Genomic DNA, 26296 nt, shown 5'->3' with positions numbered 1-26296 from the left:
GACCAGGAGGTCGTATAACAGACCAGGAGGTCTAGGTACAAAGAAGTCCGCTATAGAGACAAGGCACAACACCAAGAAGGGTTGGTGCAACACCCATATAGGTCATAAAAGCTCAGGCTGAAGGAATTCGCAGCTGCTGAATGTCGATTCCACTGGTCGCTCCGTACATAAGATTAGTTGCTTATGTACTGAACGATTGTACCGCACGTAATTGTGTGCATTAGTTAGTAACCTGACCAGTACCATTTGTGTACGAACCCGGTCATAAACGCTATTTGTACATTCTAACGTGATTTGTGTAATTTTTTATTTTTTCAAAAAGGGAAGTTCGCTGGTCACTCAGGAATTATCCGACAACCCCACCTTTACTGGAAAGGGTTAATGCTCTTCGGATCACACTCACATGTTCCAGTAAATGAAGGTTAATAGGGGCCCTGGGTCGAGTACGCCAGCACTATATCAGTGTGTGGGCATATTGGTCGGCGTGGGCGAGTGAGTGAGGTGCTCGGTAAACTTCACCGTCAACCTATCTTTGAATATTTTGGTTTTTTGTAAGGGTTCGCTGAAGACCCTGATATAAAGGTCAGAGGTAGAGCAAGCAACACCTGCAAATTATGGGGGCCAGTTGTTCAGGAAGGGGGCGATCAACCTTGGTTCGGGTTGATTCTGTAAACCGACCAGTCGGGTCGGCAAGGTATGTAATGTGTGAAAAATACGGAAGACACACAGAAATTTTATGTGATGAATGGGAGAAAATGACTGTACATGACGGGGAGAAATTCCCAAGAGTAGGCAGCTTCAGCCCAGAAGTGTTGCAAAATTTAAGGAGAAGGATATGTCTCATTAAATCAGCAAAGAGACGAATCAAACATTATGATTATTTGCAGTTATGGCAACAGGAGGGTGAAATACAGAGAGGATTGGCTCAGGCGGCGGGATCTGGCCCTATCAGGAAACTGATAGCCACGGCCCCGCCGCCACCATACATATCAGGAGAGAAATTGGTTGCGGAGAATGACGCATCAGGGGGTAACAAACAGGCACTTAGCAACTGTATAAATGTTAAGGATAATGTTAATAAGTTAACCCATGCAAATATTAACCCGTGCAAGTTGTACCCTGTTTTGAACTTTCCCCAGGAGTGTGATCAAGAGGACGAATCGGCAACAATATCGGCGCTCTCTCTAGCAGCCACTATATCAGAAACGACAGTAGGCACGGCCCAACCCATAAGATTAGTAACAAAGCCCCCTAGCGGAGGGACAGGTGAGGTCGTATCAACGGGTAAGTACGGCACCATACATTATGCTGAAACTATTTCACCACAGGCTGTAGAATCTACACAGAATGATGTTGTTAGAATTAACCCTGTTAAGGTAATAGTAGTGCCAAATGGGAAAACGGACACTTCAGGAGTCACTTATGTTAGGAACATTGCCATGTACAGCCCGTTTTCCCGAATGGAATTAAGGACCATAGTGTCTGAATTCCCTGACCCCAGAAAAGACTTAGTTGCTAGCCAAAAATACATCAGAGACCTAGGAAACACTTTAGAGCCCAATAACAAAGATTGGCAGATATTGCTGAGGGCTTGTTTACCCTCCAATGTCGACGCAGCTCAATTTTTAGCTGACTGTGGACTGGATCAGGATGTACCTCTTACAGATGTGTACAACAAAGACAATGTAAAAAGAATAAATTTACAGTTAAAGGAGTATTTCCCAGCTGTAGCCAAATGGAATAGAATTTTTTCCATTAAACAAAAAGAGTCAGAAACAGCTGCTGATTATTTTCACCGGGCATTATTAGAAATGGCAAAATACACTGGCATAGAGGACATTAGGACAAATGCAAATCATCAAGAAGTAGCAGTATCTGTGCTAATGGATGGTTTAAAAGAAGCGTTAAAGACCAGGGTACAGACCACGCAACCATGTTGGAGAGGTCTGTCGGTGGCTACTTTGAGAGAGGCTGCTATTGATCACGACCGGAATATCACCAGACACAGGGAGTCACAAGGTGATAAGTTAATGTCAGTAAGTATACAGGCCCTGACCACAAAACAGCCTGTGTTTATATCACCAAACCCTGTGGGTAAGTCAAATGTGGTAACATGTTATTTTTGTCATAAACAGGGACACATAGCACGAGACTGTAGAGCGAAGAATTCGCAAAGATCATACCAACCCCCTAGACAACGACACGACACACGACATTGGGATCAGGGTCCGCAGAGACGGAGTTATGAGCCACATACAGGGGAAACAAAAAGATACCCCCCGAACAGAGACTGGCACGCCTCTGGTAGTTCCCAGCTAACTCCCTCACAAGTAGTTGCTGCCAGCGGGATTCAGGGAGGTCACCATACCCAATAGGGGTGTGGCCATACCTGTAATCTCCAGCCAGTAAAATTGATTGCAAATCTTGGAAGTGAACCCGAGATTGCAATAGATGTAGCTGGTAAAACATTAAACTTTCTTGTAGATACGGGGGCGGCCAAATCAGTGATAAATTCGACAGTGGGCATGAGAACCACTGGTAAGACAATTCCAGCCATAGGAGTAACGGGAGTAGTCCAGCACTACCCTGTTAGCAAACCAGCCGAGATTACAATAGGGCCTTTACATACCAAGCATTCCTTTTTGCTGGCTGCATCGGCACCGACTAATCTCCTGGGAAGAGACTTATTGTGTAAAATGGGGTGCGTCATTTATTGTACTCCTGAAGGTGTATTCTTGGACATACCTGAGAATCACGCTCAGGAAGTGCGAGACATGTTAGACTCCCCCTCAAAATTAATGTCACATACCATTATGACAAATAAGACTCCATCCCAAGTAGAAGAAATGACATCCCAGATACCAGAGTCACTTTGGACTAAAGATGGACAGGACACTGGATTAATGGCAAACGTAGCTCCGGTAGTTGTACAAGTAAAAGATGGTAGGATAGCTCCAAAAATCCCACAGTACCCTCTGAAGCCAGAGGTGGAGTTAGGAGTGTATCCCGTAATAGAGCGCTTGCTACAACAGGGCATTCTGGTAAGAACGTCCAGCACTGCCAATAGTCCCATCTTCCCTGTGAAAAAGAGTGGGGGGAGGGGTTACCGGCTAGTGCAGGATCTAAGGGGGATTAACAAAATAGTTGAGAGTCAGTTCCCCGTAGTGCCAAATCCAGCTGTCATCCTTATGCAAATCCCTCCCACTGCGAAATTTTTCACTGTTATTGACCTCTGCTCCGCTTTCTTTTCGGTACCTCTGCACCCTGACAGCCAATACTTGTTTGCATTCACATACAGAGGAGTCCAATACACATGGACTCGATTACCACAAGGTTTCATAGACAGTCCAAGTATATTTTCCCAGGCTTTGCATGATTGTTTACAGTCTTTCCAACCAGAGAGTGGATCAGTATTAATACAGTACGTGGATGATCTACTACTATGTTCTGATTCAGTGGAAGCATCCCTGAAGGATACGAAACAGCTCCTGTTTCATCTTTCAGACACAGGACACAAGGTTTCCAAAGACAAGTTGCAATTATGCCAAACTAAAGTAAAATATTTGGGACACTGTCTAACACAAGGACTGAGACACCTGACCGCTGATAGAATTCAAGCAATTAGAGACATGACTCTGCCACAAACCCAGCAACAGATCAGAACATTTTTAGGAATGTGTGGGTATTGCCGTAACTGGATCCCAGGGTTTTCCATTCTAGCGTTACCTTTGCAGGAGATGGTCTCCTCAAACAAACCTGATCGGATTTCGCATACAGACGAGTCCGAGATGGAATTTGAGAGACTTAAACAGTGCCTAACGGAGGCACCAGCATTAGGTATGCCAGACTATGGGAAACCCTTTGAGCTGTACGGAACAGAAAGTGCTGGTTGCGCGGCAGGCGTCTTAACCCAAAAGCATGGTGATGCCAGCAGGCCAGTAGCATACTACAGCGCTCAGCTAGATACGGTAGCGCGATCCCTCCCCACATGCTTGCGAAGCGTTGCTGCGATAGCATTGCTAGTAACGAAAAGCGAAGATGTAGTGCTAGGTCACAACCTCACAATTCATACACCACATGCAGTGTCAGCCTTGCTAAATTCTGCCCAAACCAGGCACGTCTCATCAGCGCGGTTTACAAGATGGGAATTGGCACTAATGGCCCCCGTAAACATCACCATAAGGAGATGCAGTGCATTAAATCCTGCAACATATCTCCCAGGTGTGCCTGGACAGGCACAAAGGGTGGAGGATGAGAGTGGTGGGGAAGGAGGATTTAATACAAAGGAGGACACACATGATTGTATGGAATATTTGTCCCAAAATTTTACCGCAAGGCCTGACATCAGTGACAACCCATTGGAAGATGTAGATCTAACTTTCTACACGGACGGTAGTTGTCACAGACAGTCAGACTCGGGAGACTTGTGTACTGGATACGCAGTCGTAGATGACCAAGGCACCATAGAAGCAGAACCGCTAGGCCCACCTCACTCAGCCCAGGTTGCTGAACTGGTCGCCCTAACCAGAGCATGTGAATTGGCTAAGGGCAAATCAGCCAATATCTACACCGACTCTAGATACGCATTCGGGGTAGTCCATGATTTCGGAGCCCTATGGCGCCTCAGAAATTTCATGACGGCAGCTGGTACACCGGTAGCGCATGCAGCTCACATCAAAAGGCTTCTAACAGCGATACAGGAACCCGACAGAGTGGCTGTTATCAAGTGTAAAGCACACACATATAGTCAAGATCCAGTATCACTTGGTAACAGCCGAGCAGACGAAGCTGCTAAGTTAGCAGCCGGTACCCCCAGACAGACAGACACCACACAACTGATGGTATTTAATACCATCAACACACAGAAGTTGTGTGAAATGCAAAATTTGTGTTCCACACAGGAAAAGGCAGTCTGGAAGGCAAAGGGATATGGCCAGGAGTCCTCAGGACTCTGGACGGATGGACATGGTAAACCGGTGGCCCCCAGAGCATATCTTCCATGTTTAGCTGAGGCAGCTCACGGGCTGACTCATCTGGGCAAGGAAGGAATGTGCAAGTTGGTAAGAGCATATTGGTGCGCCCCAGGATTCTCATCGCATGCAGGTAAGAGAGCAATGTCATGCCTTACATGCTTGAGAAAGAATATCGGAAAGGCAATACCAACAGAACCATCTCATATCCCACCTGCAGGCGGCCCTTTCCAGGTAATACAGATTGACTTCATTCAATTACCCCCTTGTCGAAATTTGAAATATGTACTTGTTTGTATAGATGTTTTTTCAAATTGGGTCGAAGCATTTCCTGCGGCCACAAATACCGCTATGTTTACTGCTAAGAAAATTGTGCAGGAATTTGTATGTAGATATGGTATCCCTAGAATAATTGAAAGTGATAGGGGTACCCATTTTACAGGTGATGTCTTTCAAGGAATGTGTAAGTTGATGGGAATTGATAGCAAGCTGCACACTCCATACCGTCCACAGGCGAGTGCGAAGGTGGAAAGAGTGAACAGCACTATTAAAAATAAACTGAGCAAAGTTATGGTGGAAACAGGATTGACATGGCCAGAAGCTTTACCCATTGTACTGTACAGCATCAGAACCACTCCCAGGTCCCCTCTTAATCTGTCTCCCTTTGAAATCTTGTTTGGTCGACAACCGCATGTTATGATTAACCCTCAGGATGATTTGAAGTGTAACAATGAAGTGACTGTAAAATACTTGATTAACATGAGTAAACAGCTAAGGAATCAAAATGATAATTTGAAGTTGGTGATTCCTGATTTACCAGATAGTAATTGTCATGACATTGAACCTGGGGATTATGTAATGATACGGAATTTTCTACGCTCAGGTTGCCTTATTGACAGATGGGAAGGACCATACCAAGTCTTATTGACTAGCACTACAGCATTGAAGGTTGCAGAGAGAGAGACTTGGGTTCATTCGTCCCATTGTAAGAAGGTTGCTGATCCAGAGAGGTCCCGTGATAAGGAACAGACGGTAGAGGAAGTTGTATCACTGGAGTGTCTGTTCCAGGAGGACTGAGGCGGCACCTGAGCATTGAAAATCACAAGATCAAAAGCAGTTGTCGATTCCCTGTTCCCTTTTATTGTTTTTCTCCACTTCCCATCCCCTCTCCCTCAATTATTTTTTTTTTCCCCCTTCTCATTCTTCTTCGTTTCCTCCTATAAGATGGACTTGCCCCAAGAGACTGTGATCCGGATTTTCCTATTGACCATGATGTTGACCAGAGCAGTCTGTTCCGGCGAGAGTACCATGGAGGTCGAGAGAGGTTCTGGAATGGGTTCTGATGACAGAGATGGAGGCGTAGTTTTCCGAGAACAACATAATCAACAAGCAAAGGCGAGTATCAGAAAACGATCCGATAACATAGACCATATAAGGAATTGTGAAGGATTGTTAGCTGAAGAAAACTGTATCTGTAGGCTCTGTGACAATGTGGTTGAGGATGGGTGCATCAAGAAATGCCAATCCAGTTTTAATATCCACATGGACCGGCACCCCTTGAGTGACTATCACTCCTTAGTGGGTAGTGTGTTAAATCAAACAGATTGTTGGGTATGCTCTCAAGTACCTCAAGGTCATAGCAAATCAGGACTAGTACCATTTCCTTTAACGATAGGGGAGGTACTTGAGCTAAAGGGTGGGAGACCGGTGGACAGGAGGTTTAATATCTCCAGTCCTCCTAGTTTGAAGCTCCACCAATATCATGTGGATAGATCCCTAATATGTTTTAACATTACCAATCCCCAAAAGCCGGGAAATTGGGAAGTGTCATGGAGTAACCAAACCATGACCTTTTCATATAGAGCAGATAGAATGCCGACAGATACAGAGCTTATACGTCACATAGCCAGTAGAGAAAAATCTTTCCGATATAGGTATACCCTAGGAAGTAGGATTACGAGAGTTGGAGAGGTATCACCAGGATACTGCGCACATATCGTACAAACTGATACGTGTACTAAATAGATGGGAGCATTAGGATTAGGAGATTTCACATGGAAGATGTGTAATATGGTTATGTCCTACTCCGTCCCATATGTTCTCCCCGATGATGCATATTTCATATGCGGGAGGAAGGCGTATAAGTGGCTTGCCCCAAACTCTGAAGGATTGTGTTATATTGGAAAAGTACTGCCTGAAGTAATGACTGTATCACATGCCAAAATGAAAGATATTCACCATGTTGCCCAAGCTCCTTATACTCACACCCACTACGAGCACGTAGTTAAACGGCACCTGATAGAAAGAACAGAGCATCCGGCCTCTGACATGATCCATGAATCCACCGGGATTCAGTTTCTAATTGCGTTAGACATCACTCGCACCGCCAAAGGAGTGTTGAATTATAAATACATATCTGCGCTTGCAAATTTGTTAGACAATATCACAGAAATGTATGATGACACGTTCAGGTATACTGGAAGAGAACTTCAAGCTTATAAAACAGAACTGGTCCAGCATAGAATGGTTCTCAATTATCTCACAGCAGTGACAGGCGGATATTGCGTCACACTGGCAACGCAGTACGGCGTGAAATGCTGCACATATATAACGAATAGTACCGAGGACCCGGTCGAGGTCATAGACCAAAAGATGGACGATATTCTCCAATTGAAGTGGGAATTTCGCAGGAGACACAATCTCACTCTTGCTGCTGTAGGTAATAAGCTGACTGGTTGGGTGTCATGGTTGAACCCGCGAAATTGGTTCTCTGGTTTAGGAGAATGGGCTCAAGGAGTCATAATGGATGTTGGGAAGTTTCTCCTATGTATCTTAGGTGTTGTCATATCGATTGGCTTGATATTTAGATGCGGTCAGGCTTTAATGAAGTGCAAACGTCGTACCAGGGTAATGAGTCTAAGGAGTGAGGAAATTGTAATTCCAATGGATTTGATTTATGACCCAAATGTAGAAACAATGATGTGATGAAAATGCGATTTCTACGGTCCGTTTCTTTCACCTGTTTTTCTGGTTTTTCCAAGGTAAAAAGACCCACTTTTGACGAGGAATTTGATGATCCTGTATACAGACAACTGATGGATTAAAGAAGAAGTTTTGACAACCTTATACACAGATTTTAGATGAACAATGCCATAGACCCCCAGTTTCCCTAGAAATTTTAAAATTACGCTAGCCCAACACTTTTGTAAGCCTATGGACATTGACCAAGCTTTTTGCCCACACGCCTTTTGGCAAAAGCACAAAGAAGACTGCATTCAACAGACACCGAACAAGACTTCAACCGACAAATGTTCATTAACCTGACATAGAATACCACTGCATTTACCGTAATTATGTCTTTTCTTCATCTCTACAACCTTCAGGTAATTACACACATAGTCGATAGGGAATACAGGCACAGATATCAGCAATCACATATTCCCCCATTCATGTATCATCAACTAAAATGTGCTCCCCATTTTGTTGCAACCAAAATCCGAAAAGAGCTCGGTAAAGTTTGACAGCCCATCCACAGACCCGTACCACGGGATAAGAAGGAATTCAAATGTATACTTCGCAATACCTCGAAGCTTGATTTAAAACACGTACGGCACGATGATACATGACCCCCAAACACGGATTCATACACACATGCTTCTGCTATCTCACTAGGTCATACCCTCTTCACACCTTCTCCTCTCTCCTCCCTTACCCAACCATGGAAATGTATTAACCCCTGACATATATTTTTCTCGTTTTGAAATGTTTTAGGAAGTGGCAGTTATTGTTGACTGCCAAAGGGTGGACTGTCAAAGTCAGAAAAATATCACGATGCACACTGCCATATTTGCACCTCATATGTGTCCCTGCTGCGCATGCGTGCGCTCTCCCGTGCGTGCGCATACTCGCTGTTGCGGGCACCCGCAGGCGCACGGTATGCGCATTTACGGTAGAGATTGTATGCGTCTAGCGGGCGACTCTTTCGTTACATATTTTCACCATATAATGTACTTTGTAGATTATGGTCCCTTTGATAGAATCTGAAAGTTTGGTTAATGTAGAATGTTCATGGACGGAGAAATCCCTCTTTGTTTGATACGAAGGGTCAGACAGGAGTAATACAGTGGTGTTTAGTATCCATCGGAAGAGTATTTAATTAGCAATATTCCGGTGTTGGTTTGAAGCGAATTAATCGCTCGTGCGAATAGTTATGGACATAAGAAGTTTATGTCCATTTACTATTATTTGCACTTACTTATCCATGCGGCGGGAAACCTAGTTTCCCACCCACCTGAGCAGTTGGAAATTGTCACAGCCCACCTGTATGAATCAACCTATGACCTTTTGTTATAATGCGAGGAGGAATTCCTGTGTCCAATGAACAATGAGATTGTAGGGACCATTGAATCGTATTGTGTGTGGGGCATAAATAGACAAGCCGATCACATCCAGCTCTCACTCTTCAACGGTTCTCATTGCTGATAATCGGGAGCTGGATGTCCAGAGGCGCATGCGATCGTTCCCCTTTGTGCGTAAGTTTTTCTCCGCAATCATATTGTATTTCTTGTTATTGTGGGCCATTTCTCTCTCTCTCTCTTCTCCCCTTTCTCTCTTAATTTTCCCGCAAACGTAATTGTATTATATTGTATTTCCTGTGTAGTTATCTGGTTAGTTAGTCTATGTTATATTGTAGTGTGTGACTTGTATTGTATTATTCTTTTTGCAAGTAATAACATTCATATAAGGCGTTAGACCCTAAGCACGGTATCTGTGTATTTCTTATAGTGTTAAGTATCCTCAGAGCGTCGGTGACGCTCGAACAGCTTTAAAGTTAATAAGGTTACACTGTGTTGCAGATACACCCTATCTCTACACTAAGGTTTTACTGCATATTATATTGTTTATGGTTTAGATATAAAGGTTTAACATTGTGAGCGTCTGCGCCGCTGGTGATCTCCTCGTGGTCCCGAGCGTCCGCTACGCTATAGCGAACCATTACGTTAGTCAGCAGCCAATAGCGTGCCTGCCTGTGATCTCTTGGCCGTGAGCGAACTTGACGCTTGAGCGTCTCGACTACGGCTAAGCGATTGTTACGCAACGTGCGTACCCTTACGGTACTCCATACGTCAATAGCGTACAGTGTTCTTAGGCCTCTTAAAGGGTTTTAAATAAGATAAATATTTAGCTTTATCACTAGTAGAATATTTCTGGCATACTCTTCGGATGCGGTCGGGGGAAATGACTGGTCTGAGTCTCATTACCACCCATGAAGAAAGCACCATAAATATGGTGCCTCCTGTCACAGTTCTGGGTGCATGATGGGTAGCACTGGGCCCCATTTACCCCTCTGCTGTGTGCACTGCACACCATGCACCCATTACAGATATGCATAGATTAGAGGGCTAGTGGTCTTTGCCACCTAAATTCCGCAAAGGCTCACCATTTCAGAATACATTATAAATGTCATAGTACCATATAAACTTTGCCACAAACCTGTTATTCGTTGAGGTGTTAAAATAACGGTGTGAAGTGGCCTGGAAGCAGCAGATGGCCTAGATATGGCCATGGTTACTTGGCTTGCCCTGCGACTTGGCTTCTCTAGCCCCTGGAATAATATAAATTCCTCAGTGGGATGTATCCAGGAAGAATCCAGAGCGAATGCGTTGTTAAGAAAAATCTGTCAAATACAAAAGCAAAATATTGGTCAGTTCTTCAGGTAAAATACAATATCATATTCTTTTCTGGCATGGACACAGGGCCATCTTAACATATAGGCACACTGGGCAGCTGCCCAGGGCCCCACAATTCTAGGGGCCTCCGAGCAGGGTCGGGTGGTGGTCGCCAAATCAGAACAGAGAGGCAACTTTCTCTACCTGCCTCTCAGCCTGCAGCCAGAGAGTGAATGGCTGTTAGCATGCTGATGTATGGTTGGAGCTATCCACCAATCAGAGTGTTGACAGCCATTCACTGTATGGAAGCATGTGGAGAGATGGTGCAGGACCGCAGGAGGGTCATGTTATCATTTTTTTAATTGGTTCCCATGAATGGGTGTGCTGGGGCCCCAGTGCATTACATTCCCCAGGGCCTACAAGCCTGTTAAGACGGACCTGCATGGACTAAGTCAGTGGTTTTCAACCTTTTTTTTACTCGCGGCACACCGAACAATATTTTAAAATTGCCAGTTCCCCACAGAAAACAAAACAAAACACACAATGGCCGTCACAGTAAAAAAAATCCACACAGACATTGGCTTACACAGAAAAAAACAATCACATTGCTCCCCACATAAATCCTATTGCTCCCCACATGAATTATTCACATTGTTCCCCCCATAAATCCTTATTCTCCCCACATAAATCCTATTGTTCCCCACAGGAGAACTAAAATAACAAATATTAGCCCCTACCGGTCAGCTGTCCTCCTCCCTGTCCCTCAGTGGCAGGGGTTGTTCATAGTGGAGTGCTGCGAACACTGAGCAGCGGGCGGTCGGGCAGGTGTGGATGTGGGTGGGCAAGGAAAGCTGTGTATGCAGGCGGGAACTAGAAGATGTGTATGCAGGCGGGTGGTCTGGCTAGGTGGTGAGACACGGTGCCGTGACCTATGATATCACACCGCCGTGTCTTCAAGGCATAGGTCACGGCCAGAGCACGACTGATCCTCTAGAAGAGCCCGGGACAACAGTTCACTCTGAAGGTGCAGGAAGCTGCTCTGGCTCCGCGGCACACCTTGCAACTGCTCGCGGCACACTAGTGTGCCACGGCACACTGGTTGAAAAAGCCTGGACTAAGTGACTGTGGTAAATTATATCTTTTGGGGGGAGATTTATCAAATCTTGGGGAGAGATAAAGTATAAATCAGCCCCAACTATAATTTTAGAGGCGGTGTTTGAAAAATGACAGGCCGGAGTTGATTGGTTGGTACTTTATCTCTCTCCAAGATTTCATAAATCTTTCCTTTAGAATGTACAGTAAGCGCTTACGAACAGAATCCTCTCTCCTCTTATCTTTTACATAATGATGCATTTTTCAGGTTGCAATTATGTACAGTATCAATGTCAATTTATTTATTGTCTGTATATTGTTCATTGTATACTTATGTAATCTGTATTTTGCTTGCCTATGTATGGTGCTACGTAACTCGTGTTAAATAGAAAATAATAACAATAAAAACAGACATGCATTTACTGAATAATTGTGATTGAAGCCACTGTAATACCCCTTTCACATCGCACAAATAACCCGGTATCGACACGGCATATTGTCGTGTCGAAACGGGTCAGTGTGCGATGTGAAAGCGTCTTTGCCGAATTAGCGGGTTGCCTGACCCGGTAATTCAACCCGGTAAAAAAGAAGGGTTATTACCGGGTTGAATACCGGGTCAGGTGCAGTGTGAATGGGAGCCGTTCCGATGCGACACGGCTCCCATTCACAGCATAGGGAGAGGCGGCGCAGGAGATGAGCTTATCTCCCAGCGCTGCCTCCACCCCCGCCCCTGCTGCCCCCCCCCGCTGCTATGGCAACCGACCCAGTATATTGTCGGGTCGGAAAGCCAGCAAAGGAGCGTAAATGCCAGATCCCACCTGGTAAGGACACGTTTCTCTTACCGGGTGGGATCCGGCATTTGCGATCTGAAAGCAGCATCAGTGAGCATAATACTATTTTATCCACACAAAAGGAAACAGAGTTATTTCCAGTGATGAATCTACATAATTGGAGGCTGTAGGACAGGCCTGGCCAACCTGTGGTTCTCCATCTGTTGTGAAACGACGCACACTCAGCATGTCCTGCTAAAAGTTTTAGCATTCCCTAATAGCAAAACTGTGGCAGGGCATACTGGGACTTGTAATTTCACAAAAGCGCGAGAGCTACAGGTTGGCCAGGCCTGCAGTAGACACACAGGGCTTGATTCAGTAACAGGTGCAATGCGGATGTTTGCAGAGTTGAGTTGCACTGTGTGCATGCACTTACACTGATTACTGAGAATGTGGATACAGAGTGACTGACAGTCAGTGTGCATTTATGGGAGGTAACTGGGGGGAAGGCTGGTCAAACACAGGCATTTATAGCCAGCACATATTCACACTAGGGTTGATTTTGTTGGAATCCAAGTAACCTACCACTATATTTTTTGGATTGTGGGAGGAAACTGGTGTACCCGGAGGAAACCCACACAAGCAGGGGGAGAATATACAAACTCCACACAGTTAGGGCCATGGTGGGGATCTAACCCATGACCTTAGTGCTGTGAGGCAGCAATGCTAACCATTACACCGTCCGTGCTGCCCAGAGTATGGAGATGACAGGAAATTAATGTTATTGCATTTAATAAGGGGTGTATCTAGGGGTCCAAGCACCCCTGGCAATGTAAGGGACTCATACCCTCCAACTGTACCTTTTTACCAGCTACAGTACCTTTTTCTTAAGCAGAGAAGATATATATAATTATATCTAAACAGGCGCTACTCTGAGAAGGTTTTCCTAGCAGCTGTTTTTATGAGGTAGTCACTCCCCACAATACATATATAGAACAAAAAGGAATAGTAAACAGCGCTAACTTAGTTATATACAGTACATTAAAAAGAACAAGGTATTCTAAAAACCTTCATTTATTAAGAAGAATATTTTTTTATAAAAATATGTATAGTCATTAGCAACCCCAAATTTACAGAGCTGGAGTTCACATGTACATTCTAGCTATAAGAATCACTAAAACATGCAGCATTCATATAAAGTCCTTTCTCCAAAGTCAAATATCAGGGACTTTTGGTGCAGTTCTGTGGGCTACAGTCCATATATATATGTGGTCACGGACCAATGGCAATGGTCCTAGATGATTTTATACATATAGTTACCAGTCCCAAGGTATTTATGAAGGGACTGGTAACCTTTAATAGCAGAATTTCACCAAGATTGGTGGTGCGGCTCCATGGCAACAAGGGGCAGCATAATACACCTTCATTTGTATTGGCCGCTTAGCGTCAGGTGACGCGTTACACTGGATCACATGACCGGACTTGGGCTAATTAGAAATGGTCCGATCATGTGGTCTTGTTATCATCGGGAATTTCATCCAATGGTAGTTTGTGAAAGAATACATGTAACCTGAATAAACCAATTACGGCTTTGGACAGAGTCATCCTATTAGGTATAGGGTCTTATCCCATATGGGTCATGTGACTTATATTATTAAAAATTATAATAGGGTTTTTTAGGGATTTAAACACTTGTTTTAATAAATCATTATACAAAATAAATATGGGTTTGCCTCCTTTATTATATTTATGAGAAATTATTTGAGAAATAAATGAAATGTCGTTAACATGAATCATGTGAATGTGGTAATCTAATTACTGACCTCCTATATAAAGAGGTCTCATGCAGCTATACATCACCTTTGAAAAAGCTGTCTGTAGACAGTGAAACGCGTCAGGCGTGCCCCTCTCCGGTCTAAGGGACTCTGTGGACTCTGATTCCATCTACCATCTATTGGACGATCCAGGTCACTTCTGGTCCAAACCACAAAGGTTAAAGGGGACTCCATTGATCGTGCTGTACACCACTGCAATCTTGGTGAAATTCTGCTATTAAAGGCTCAACACGAGGAGGATTCTTCCCTTCATAAATACCTTGGGACTGGTAACTATATGTATAAAATCATCTAGGACCATTGCCATTGGTCCGTGACCACATATATATATATATATATATGGACTGTAGCCCACAGAACTGCACCAAAAGTCCCTGATATTTGACCTTTTTTTTAAGGTCTGCACCGATTTTTGGCGCCCCCCCCCCATTTGAAATATATATATATATACATGCACATACAGCCGGAGGTGGGGCACGTACAGATAAAGAGCACACTTGTTACCACAGCATATCCAGCGATATATATATACGCCATACTTACCGATATGTCAAATCTCCTCTCCAGGAGATGACCGGAGAGGATAAGCAGGTGGGCGGTGATGAGGGAGGAGCCAGTCTGCTTACATCAGTAGGCCCCACCCACTCACCAGTAGAAGACTGTAATTGGCTGAAATATGGCTAGGGGCAGGGCTAAAATGACGCGATTAGCATCTGATCGCGTCATTAGGCTCCGCCCCCCACCGGGTCCGTGATTTTACTGTGTTATTCTCCCTATTCTGCCCACTTCACTAGGAAGTGGGCAGAATGCGGGAGGGGTGCCCACTCTTCCGGGGGCTGCAGGAGACTACCCGAAAACCGGGTGTCTCCCACAGAATCCGGGAGAGTAGGTAAGTATGATATACGCACGAATATCTGTGTGTTCCCCCGGCCAGCAGTGACACCCGGCAACAAGCTGCAGCCACTTCATACCCTCCCTTCACTGGTGCTGGTGTCCGGCACTGTACTTCACTGTACAAAATGAAACGGTAAATAAACTACAGCCCCCAGCAGCCATTGCTTCCAGAAGCTCATGGTAGCAATGGCTGCAGGGAGCTGTAGTTTATTTACAGTTTCACTTTTTACAGTGAAGTACTGTGCTTGACACCAGGGTTGTGTTTATATTGCCTTCGTGCTAAGGACCTGGACGTGACAAAACGAGAGGGCAGTAGAGAACTTCCGCCCTTACAGCACCTAAATGTCTTCTTCGTTCTCCGTTCGTTTGAGGGAATTTTTTTTTCTATGCAGCATTGGACGCTCGCCACGCTTCGGGCTCGGTGTCTCGCTTCGCTCGCCACACTTTACTATTCCAAATACATTGTGACATGGACCCAGGGGCTTATGGGAAAGGTCCTCTAGACGCTACATTGACACCAGCACCAGTGAAGGGAGGGTATGAAGTGGCTGCAGCTTGTTGCCGGGCGTCACTGCAGGTGAGGCACTACCCGGGGGAACACACAGGTACTGGCTGCCTTTACAAATTTAATATACCCCCTGGCCGTGGGTGGCACCGCCAGGTGGCGCCCCTGGTTAGTGCCATCCTGGCCAATGGGTAGATATGCCTCTGCATTTAATAATACTCTAGGAACAAAAAAGGCCCAAATTATGTGACTTTGGGCCTAATTCAAGGTTGATTGCAAAACAACATTTTCCTCTAATGGGCAAAACCATGTGCACTGCAGGTGGGGCAGATATAAGGTGCAGAGAGAGTTAGATTTGGTGGGTGATATTGTTTCTGTGCAGGGTAAATACTGGCTACTTTATTTTTACACTGCAATTTAGATTTCAGTTTGAACACACCCCACCCAAATCTATCTCTCTTTGCACATGTTATATCTGCCCTACCTGCAGTGCACATGTTTTTGCCCATTAGAGGAAAATGTTGTTTTGCAATCAACCTTGAATTAGGCTCTTTATCTTTTGATGTCAATGTAAAAAAACAAACAAATCCAAATCCAAAACCAGTCACGGCGGTTTGGAAAATCCAAAACCAGATGACGAATCAGAGCCAAATCCAGCAAAAATAGTCCAGAGCACATTTCTACTTTGTATGCAGTTGTAGCGGGCCCGGCAGCTTTGTTGCAACAGACATTCTGATCAACCATAGGGACCATTAGTGTAATCAATGTTTTGAATTTATGCAGTACTGCTGTGTATGAGACCGCAGTCACACGGGATTGCGTCCATGTCTGAATCAGGCCCTTGGTCTTTGGCGCCATAAGCCACTCCTGAGCCAGTAGGCCCACATTCGCCATAGATTGTTATGGATCTTTATACAAACCACTGCCTTACTCCTCACCTAAAAAAATCACATTATCCGGAAAAAAATAATTATTATTCCCTGTATTTTCGTTTTTTACATGCACTACAAAGAGAGCTCGGCCTCAAAGCATCTTCTAGCTCCAACTGCTGGCTTCCATGCCAAATGCTAACGTCAGTGCTACAGTTAGCAAAAATTAAAGTACATAAAATAAGATGCATTTAAATGATATAGCATAGTCCCAAAATGAGGAATTTATATAATTTTATAGGCACATAAATAGAAGTATGCGTTTCGCATTTATGTAATGTATGTCGATGTGTCTCTGGAGCTATAAATGGAGAGAAATATATTTTTCAAACCTTTTTTTATGTACGATCCTGTAAAATACCAGCAAAGCCAGTTTTATTATTGGCTCAGAGCATACAGTAGTAACATTTCATTGCAAATTCTTCCTAAATTCATTGCTACCTAATCTAAGGGCAGTAACTACGGCTGTGCGGAATGCGTCGGGCTGAGGGGCGTTGGCTCAGATGTGAGCGCAAATTGGCTCTGGCTGACACATTGAGTACTGATAATTGCATCTAAAGCCACTCCTGACTAAGGGGTCTATTTACTAAGCCTTGGATGGAGATAAAGTGGATGGAGGTAAACTACCAGCCAATCAGCTCCTAACTGTCATGTTTCAAACACAGCCTTTGGCATGGCAGTTAGGAGCCAATTGGTTGGTACTTTATGGTTGGTACTTTATGGTTGATTGACTTTATCTCCATCCAAGGCTTAATAAATAGAACCTTAAATGCCTGACTTTAGGTTCTATTCATGAGGCAGTGAAAACTGTGGAGAAGTGAGCCAGTGGAGAAGAACCAATCAGCATTGAAGTAACATTTGTAATTTGCATACTATAAAATTATACAGAGCAGCTGATTGGTTGCCATGGGCAAGTTCTCCACTGGTTCACTTCTCCACTCTTTTCACTGCTTCATGAATAGACCCCTTAGAGACTACTAACTAAGGGTCAGAGTTTATGCAGTTGAGCAACCATCGGCCAACTGTGCATGCATTGCGGTCATACTTAGCATGTGCCAAGATACTTTTGTCACTTACAGTGAAGATTTATTTGCAAAGTGATTGATAGGGACCATTTGGGGTGGTTACTGGGAGTGTCGCCAAATGCAGGCATGTCACAACCGTTTTCACTGGAGCACACATACGTAGGACATAGCAAAAGGGGATGGCAGAACAAAGAGTTGGGTGCAGCTGGTCAACCCACCCCCATGAGTCACACAGCACACACAATAGTGGGTGGAAACCAGGGCTGGCACTACATGCCGCCAGCAGCCCAATCCTCACAGGCTGGAGACGGACACACAAATGTACAGCTTCTCACTGTAACTACGAGTCAGGACAGCACACAATCTTTACTGGAAAGATATTGGTATTCCCACTGAGCTGTTTTAGTGGGGTGCTGTGCCCTGCCTGATCTAAACTGCCAAAATCTGCCCTGCCCTTTTATATGCGCCCTGGTGCCCAGCTGACCTTCAGCATAGCGCGGCGCCCTGCCTCTCTGTGAACTTGGTTTCTTCCTCTTCGCTCCAGCTGCCGCACTTCCCCTCGTCCTGTCACACCTATATTTACATTACATTTGCTGATAGAAAACCGGCCACCTGCTTGTGGCTGCCACCAAGCTGAAAGTTTCCAGCAGCCCCTGGTGAGCTTGATTCTGAGTGGCACTTACTGCATATACTGTAGACACTGCACACACATTACGATCAGCATGCAAATGTGATTCTACCACAGTATTCTAAGCCCTACTCATCTTTCTGAATGCAACACACCACCAGCAGCAAATGCAGCAGTCAAGGCATCAAGCATGGTTCCCAAAGACTGGCGGATAGCATAAGTAGTGCCAATATTTAAAAAGGGAAGTAAATCTGAACCGGGTATTTATAGACCAGTAAGCCTTACATCCATAGTGGGGAAAGTACTGGAAGATATTTTAAGGGATAGAATACAGGAGTTCCTCGAAATCAATAAGGTTATTAATAGGAACCGGGTGTCGTACGGTATGCCGGCGCTCGGGCTCCCGGCGCCCAGCATACCGGCGCCTGGAGCCCGACCGCTGGCATACCGACAGCGTGGCGAGCGCAAAGGAGCCCCTTGCGGGCTCGCTGCGCTCGCCACGCTGCGCTCACCACGCTGCAGGTACGGTGGCGCGCTACGCGCACCACACTATTTTATTCTCCCTCCAGGGGGGTCGTGGACCCCCACGAGGGAGAATAGTTGTCGGCATGCCGGGTGTCGGGATTCCGGCGCCGGTATACTGTGCGCCGGGATCCCGATATTCGGCATACAGAAGACCACCCATAGGAACCAACATGGATTTGTGAAGCCAAAATGTTTAAAATAAAGGAGCGCTTGTTATAATTAGTACCGCTTATACCTGTAAAAAAATCTGGGTTAATAATATATGTTTACAGCCCCTTTCAGAGGTATTTTGTTTAAGATGTGGAAGTGGAGTAATGAGGATTCCAAATATATTGCGGTCCGGTACCCGTTACGGGTGATGTTCATGCGGAGCAGTCCCGTCCTAACTATCCCTGCTAACCCTACCTTACAAGGCACTGACTGCGGCTCGCTTCCGGTGCTGGTTTCCTCGCCGCTTGTTAGCGGTATGTGTGCAGATTGCTTTGCCGGGCGTTCAGTGGTGACGTGCGGCTGCACCTCCTTCCTCCGTCTCTCTCTCTCCAACGCGTTTCGGGGTTAGACCCCTTTCTCAAGGATGAGGGAGAACGATTTCCTTTTCCTTTTTATTTGTTAATTATTAAAAAAACGTTCAAAAAACTTTATTGTTCGTTCTGTTTAAAACCGGAAGTGGTCATTCCGGAAGTTGTGTTTTCAGCGGCAACCATGTGCCTAATTAATTTTATTAAAAATATATTTTTTTATGGTATAGCGGTATTTTCATTAACTAAAATTAATATAGTAGATTAAAATTGAGTTTATGTAAATTCTAAACATATTAGGGTTTCAAAAAGGCGTTTATATCTATTTCCACATTTAGACCAGAGGGTTGCAATGTTTGCATAAAATAGATCCATTTGGTTTCTTTTCTTCTAAGATCTAAGCTCAGGTTACCTCCTCTCCAATTTTTTTGGACCTTTTGTATGCCCATAAATTTCAAGCTTGATGGTTCCTGTTGATGGTAATCTTTATAGTGTTTTGATACACTATGAGTCTCCAGGCCTTTTCGTATATTGTAGATGTGTTCTGAGATCCTGATTTTTAGTTTTCTTTTAGTTTGTCCTATGTACTGATATCCGCAAGGACATTCCAGAAGATATATGACTCCTTCTGAGTCACATGTTATTCTTTCTCTAACTTTATATGTTTTACCTGTAATTTTTGATTTAAATTCCATTATAGGTTGAATGGAGTTTTTACTTGTCGTTTTGCATGCTTTGCAGTTCAAACAGAAAAAATTGCCATTATTTTCTGTCCAAGTCTTTCTTTCTTCATGTAAATGGCTCCGTACTAAATTCTGTTTCAGGTTCTTTGCTTTTTTATATATTATTTGTGGTCTTGATTTGATGTATGGTGTCAGTTGTTTGTCCAAAAGTAAAATATGCCAGTGTTTCTGTAAAATGTCCTCTAAATGATGGAATTGACTATTAAATTGGGTGATACAAAAGGTCCAAAAAAATTGGAGAGGAGGTAACCTGAGCTGATATTTTTAATAAAATTAATTAGGCACATGGTTGCCGCTGAAAACACAACTTCCGGAATGACCACTTCCGGTTTTAAACAGAACGAACAATAAAGTTTTTTGAACGTTTTTTTAATAATTAACAAATAAAAAGGAAAAGGAAATCGTTCTCCCTCATCCTTGAGAAAGGGGTCTAACCCCGAAACGCGTTGGAGAGAGAGAGACGGAGGAAGGAGGTGCAGCCGCACGTCACCACTGAACGCCCGGCAAAGCAATCTGCACACATACCGCTAACAAGCGGCGAGGAAACCAGCACCGGAAGCGAGCCGCAGTCAGTGCCTTGTAAGGTAGGGTTAGCAGGGATAGTTAGGACGGGACTGCTCCGCATGAACATCACCCGTAACGGGTACCGGACCGCAATATATTTGGAATCCTCATTACTCCACTTCCACATCTTAAACAAAATACCTCTGAAAGGGGCTGTAAACATATATTATTAACCCAGATTTTTTTACAGGTATAAGCGGTACTAATTATAACAAGCGCTCCTTTATTTTAAACATTTTGGCTTTCTTAACATACGGAGCTGCTAATATACACAAGCGCAGTAAATCACATTTATTATGGATTTGTGAAGGATAGATCATGTCAAACTAAATTAATAGGCTTTTATGAAACAGTTAGTGTGAACCTAGATCAGGGTAAAGAGGTGGACGTAATCTTTTTATACTTTGCTAAAGCTTTCGAAACAGTACCTTACATGAGACTTATCTACAAATTAAGAGAACTTGGGTTCGGGAGCACAATATGCACTTGGGTTACAAAATTGATTGGACAAAAGGGAGCAGAAAGTGGTGGTAAATGGAACTTTTTCGAATTGGACAGAAGTACTAAGTGGTGTGCCACACGGGTCTGTACTTGGACCACTATTGTTCAACATTTTCATAAATGATCTAGTAGTAGGTCTAGAGAGCACAGTGTCAATTTTTGCAGACAATACCAAACTGCTCAGTCTCTTCAGAACAATTTATTTAAACTGGAAGCATGGGCGGCAAAATGGAGAATGAGGTTCAATATAGACAAAAGTAAGGTAATGCACTTTGGTAGCAAGAACAAAAATACTACCTACACACTAAATGGGGAAGAACTAGGGGATTCTATACTGGAAAAAGATTTAGGTGTTCACATAGATAACAAACTGAGCAGTAGCACCCAAAGTAGGAATGCAGCAAAAAAGGCAAACAAGGTATTAGCATACATAAAGCGGGGATTTGAGAGTGTTATACTGCCATTATATAAATCACTAGTGAGGCCACATCTCGAATACTGTGCACAATTATGGGCACCATACTACAAAAAGCATATCCTGGAACTAAAAAAGGTTCAGAGACAGGCGATCAAATTGATTAAGGGAATGGAGACGCTGGAATACAAGGAAAGGCTTGCTAGGCTAGGCATGTTTACCCTGGAAAAAAAGGAGATTAAGAGGGGACATGATAAACAATTGCAAATATATAAGGGGACAATACGCAGAGCTAGTGGGAGAATTGTTTTTGGTAAGATCATCACAAAAGACAAGTGGACACCCGCTTAGGTTGGAGGAGAGGAGATTTCGCACATAGAGACGGAAAGGTTTCTTCACAGTAAGGACAATACGTGCTTGGAATTCCCTGCCTGAGAGAGTAGTAATGGTGGACTCGGTCATTACTTTTAAGAATGGGTTAGATAAATTCCTAATGGATAAGGATATACAGGGTTATGGTGAGTAAATCATGCATTATAATATTAACATAACATAATTAAAAAAAATATATAAATAAGGAATTGACGGAAACATTCACCACAGTTAAATTAGTCATAAAATTATTACAGTGTAGGGGATCACTAACAGGTTGCACTCGATGGACAAATTGTCTTTTTTCGACCTTAGAAACTATCTTACTATTAGGGAAGCCAATCCGGGGATCGGCGGGATCCCGGGATTTAGGCCCAAAAACGGACGGGATTCAATCCCGGGATTGGAAGCTCCAATCCTGGGGATTGAGGGATCAGCTTTGAGCGTCCTTAGGACGCTCAGACGCTGCCCGGCTACCCCTGCACAGTGTGACCTGTGACTGTGAGGTCACACTGCACTGTCAGCAGCCGCAAAGCCGGAATGTATGGCGGTTTTCACCCGCCGCCTCCTCTCGGTTCTCCCTGCACTCACATGCTGTCTCCTCCTGGCTCCCCTGCACTCGCCCGCCGCCTCCTCCTCACCCGCTACCCGGCTGTGCAGGTTTGTACGTTTTTTTATGTCTGCGTGGCGGGTGGGGAGGGGTGGGCCGGGGCGTGGGGGACGGCCGTACACAGTTGAAAGCCAATCCCGGGTATCCTGGGAATCCCGGGATTGACCATTTTTCAATCCCGATACCCGGGATTGAGAAAAAAATGGCCAGGGATTGGCCTCCCTAGTTACTCTGTTATTATCCAGCACTGACACCTACCCTATGCTGGTTGCGGGACTTACGGAGTGCACACTGCATATACACAATTCAGGATAGTGAGTAGTTCTGTTAACATGGCCATGACACACACTGGTGCATGTGCCTAGAAACACCCACTTCACAAACAAGAAGAAACGTCCGACTATGAATCATCTGCGCATACACAAACATACATATAACTGCTGTATACACATGCAAAATAAAATAGCTAGATCCATCTGAATTTGGCCACAGCTATCTGACTACATCACTACTCTCTGATTCTAACAATATCATTTACAATATACAGTATTGTCAAAGAGTAAATGTTAGAATAATTAGAGTTTGACCTATAATCCTTCAGCCCATTTATATTTCCCAGTAAGTGAGTATTCTACAATCAGATTCTGTGTATATAGTCTTAATGTCCAATTTACCTTTTGAGCAATTTCTTAAACAATTTCATCACCATTTCTCACAGGACTGGACTATAAATATTTATGCCCTGAGTTAATGAGTAGGTTCCAATAGAAAAAAAAGAAGAAAGGAAACCTGCTGCAGCTATGAGATACACCTGATATCTTTATGTTTATTTAGATAGGAAATTATATCTGTTTAGTTGTGCAGCGCAGAATTCTGACCTTGATGTCAGCACAAGGTAAACAAATAGAGGATCTCAGACATTTCTTACGTGACTGCTTAATTCTCGGTGTCCGGGGATAGGTGGACAGTAATAAGGTCAACAGTCAATAGATCGACCACTATTGGTCGATATGGATAAAGGATCGACATTGTCAAAGTTCAACATGGCAATGGATGACACAGGAAAAGGTCAACGTGAGTTTTTTTTAAAAAAACTTCAGTTTGAATTTTTTCATACTTAGCCATCCACGTGGACTACAATTGGGAAATGTAACCTGTGCCGAGCATAACGAGGCATCTTGCCTACAGTATGGCGAGCAAAGTGAGCCATGCAAGGGAACGCGGTGCATTAATTGGGGTCCCCGGTCATTTGTGTAAACAACAAAAAAATGCAAAAAACCTCATGTGACCTTTTCCCGTGTCAACTTTTTCAGCGTCGACCTTTTAACCATGTCGACCCTTTTCCCATGTCAACAGTGCATGTTGACCTTTTTGGGTTGGCCAAGACACTGTCAACCTTCTTTAGGTCGACCAAATGATCCACACTCTTAATTCTCATATTATACTTGGATGGAATTGGTATATATAGATGTTTCCTTATACACCTACCGTAACGTCTTTATATAATACTGCACAAAACTCCCACGCAATTCAGCTGTTTTGAAAGTGTAACATCTTCTTCTTTAAATTCTGCATCTTGTTTGTATCATAGACACAGCGAAACACCACTCGCACTGCACTAGAGAGGCAGGGCTGTGAATGTAACCTTACAGGAATTCGTTTTAAGCACATACAAAGTTGCAGATGAAGCACAACCAATTGCAGCATGAGAAAAAGCCATAGCCGTTGCACCTAAGCACCTCTTATACAGATTCAGACTCACATACAGATGTATAAGTGTCGCACATCAAATTGATCAATGTAATCTAGCATAGTAGTTATGTCACTTCCAGCTGTTTTTTTATGCAACTAAGATGCAGATTTTAAGCAAGAAATACGCTCGGTGTGGCCAGGTTGCACTGGACCAGACGTGTCGAGAGGCAGTGTCAGATAAAGGCCAAAATTTATAAAGCGCATACTTTTGTGCCGCTGCAGGGGGTTTGACCAGCGCCACGGGAATGTAACTAGGAATATGGGGTATGTGACTAGTGCAGTGGGGGCGTGGTCTGCACAGGGGGTGTGGCTTGTGCCATGGGGTGTGACTAGCGCCTACTTCCAAAAACCTCAATCCCTCTCACCTCTGTTTATTTCAGTAGTGTAATGTGAGAGTCTATAAATGAACAAAGGAAAACACCCCTTGTTAACGTTTATAATATTGACCCGGACTAGGCCTCTACCTCTTTCTATTTTCGCCATTTCCCTCTTACCCTTTCTTTCTACTTCTTCCTCTTTTCTTATCGTTTTCTCTTATTTTCTTATCTCTTCTTTCTGTCCCTTTTACTCTCCAATTTGGTATCTTAAGCTTACCTATCTTTTTTCTTAATCCTCCTGGTTTTATATGTTGACATATAGTACTTTCCCTCTGGTTATTGCCTTAACCTGGCATCACATCACCCTGGGTTAATCCATTCCAACATATTTATCATATTTTTCTCTTACGTCCTAGAGGATGCTGGGGACTCCGTAAGGACCATGGGGTATAGACGGGCTCCGCAGGAGCTAGGGCACCTAAAAAGAAACTTTTACTATGGGTGTGCACTGGCTCCTCCCTCTATGCCCCTCCTCCAGACCTCAGTTAGATCTTGTGCCGAGAGGAGAATGGGTGCATTGCAGAGAGCTCTCCAGAGTTTTCTGTTGAAAAAGAATTTTGTTAGGTTTTTTATTTTCAGGGAGTCCTGTTGGCAACAGGCTCCCTGCATCGTGGGACCGAGGAGAGAGAAGCAAAGCTGGCTTGTCAAATTGGGCACTGCTTCTAAGGCTACTGGACACCATTAGCTCCAGAGGGAGTCGGAACACAGGTCTCACCTGGGGATCGTCTCGGAGCCGTGCCGCCGTCCTCCTCGCAGATGCCGAAGATAGAAGCCGGGTGAGTATGAGAAGGCAGAAGACATCTTAGGCGGCAGAAGACATCAGATCTTCATGAGGTAAGGCGTGCAGCGGTAAGCTGTGCGCCATTGCTCCCAGTCACACACACACAGAGCAGCACTGAAGGGTGCAGGGCGCAGGGGGGGGGGGCGCCCTGGGCAGCAATATTCCTCACTTTTGGGCAAATTCAGATAGATTAGGCTGCGGAGGCAGTAAATCTATGATCCCCCGCCATTTTAATTGAAAAGTCACTAGGACCGAAGCCCGCCGTCGGGTGGGCGGGGCTTGATCCTCAGCACTAACCAGCGCCATTTTCTCCACGGAAGCTGCATGCATGAACGCTGGCTCCATGGTCTCTCCCCTGCTGAACTTCACAGGCTGGAAAAAAGAGGAGGGGGGCACATTAGCGACGCAGTGAGTGGGAATTGGTATATTATATATAAAAAAGCGCTATCTGGTCATATTTTTTCCAGTGTTGTTAAGCGCTGGTGTGTGCTGGCATACTCTCTCTCTGTCTCTCCTAAGGGCCTGGTTGGGGTTTTGTCCCCTTATAGGTTAATCCCTGTGTGTGTGTGTCGACATGTCTGAGGCGGAAGGCTTCTCCAAGCAGGAGGTGGAGCAAATGAGTTGTGTGCCCCCTTTGGTTGTGCCGACTCTGGATTGGATGGACATGTGGCATATGTTGAATGCAAGTGTGGCATCTTTACATAAAAGGCTTGATAAGGCTGGATTAGGGGGGACATCAGGGGGTCAATCCTCGGATTGGACCGACTCACGGGGCCCGTCGGGGTCTCAAAAGCGTCCCTTAACACAAGACACTACTACCG

The 26296-nt window shown here is 44.4% G+C and overlaps 1 protein-coding gene across 2 annotated transcripts in view; it reads right to left on the bottom strand.

The window, feature by feature from the left end:
* Nucleotides 1-26296, bottom strand: part of TCERG1L (transcription elongation regulator 1 like) — a 621355-nt gene that overhangs the window by 477010 nt on the left and 118049 nt on the right. For both annotated transcript variants that reach the window (XM_063962190.1, XM_063962191.1), the window contains exon 3: nucleotides 10464-10647. In XM_063962190.1, coding sequence (XP_063818260.1) covers nucleotides 10464-10647 — 184 coding nt within the window. The remainder of the gene's footprint in view (nucleotides 1-10463; nucleotides 10648-26296) is intronic.

This window comes from Pseudophryne corroboree, chromosome 3 (assembly GCF_028390025.1).
Source record: "Pseudophryne corroboree isolate aPseCor3 chromosome 3, aPseCor3.hap2, whole genome shotgun sequence".
Taxonomy (NCBI): Eukaryota; Metazoa; Chordata; class Amphibia; order Anura; family Myobatrachidae; genus Pseudophryne; species Pseudophryne corroboree.
This window is presented reverse-complemented; position numbering and strand designations above follow the sequence as displayed.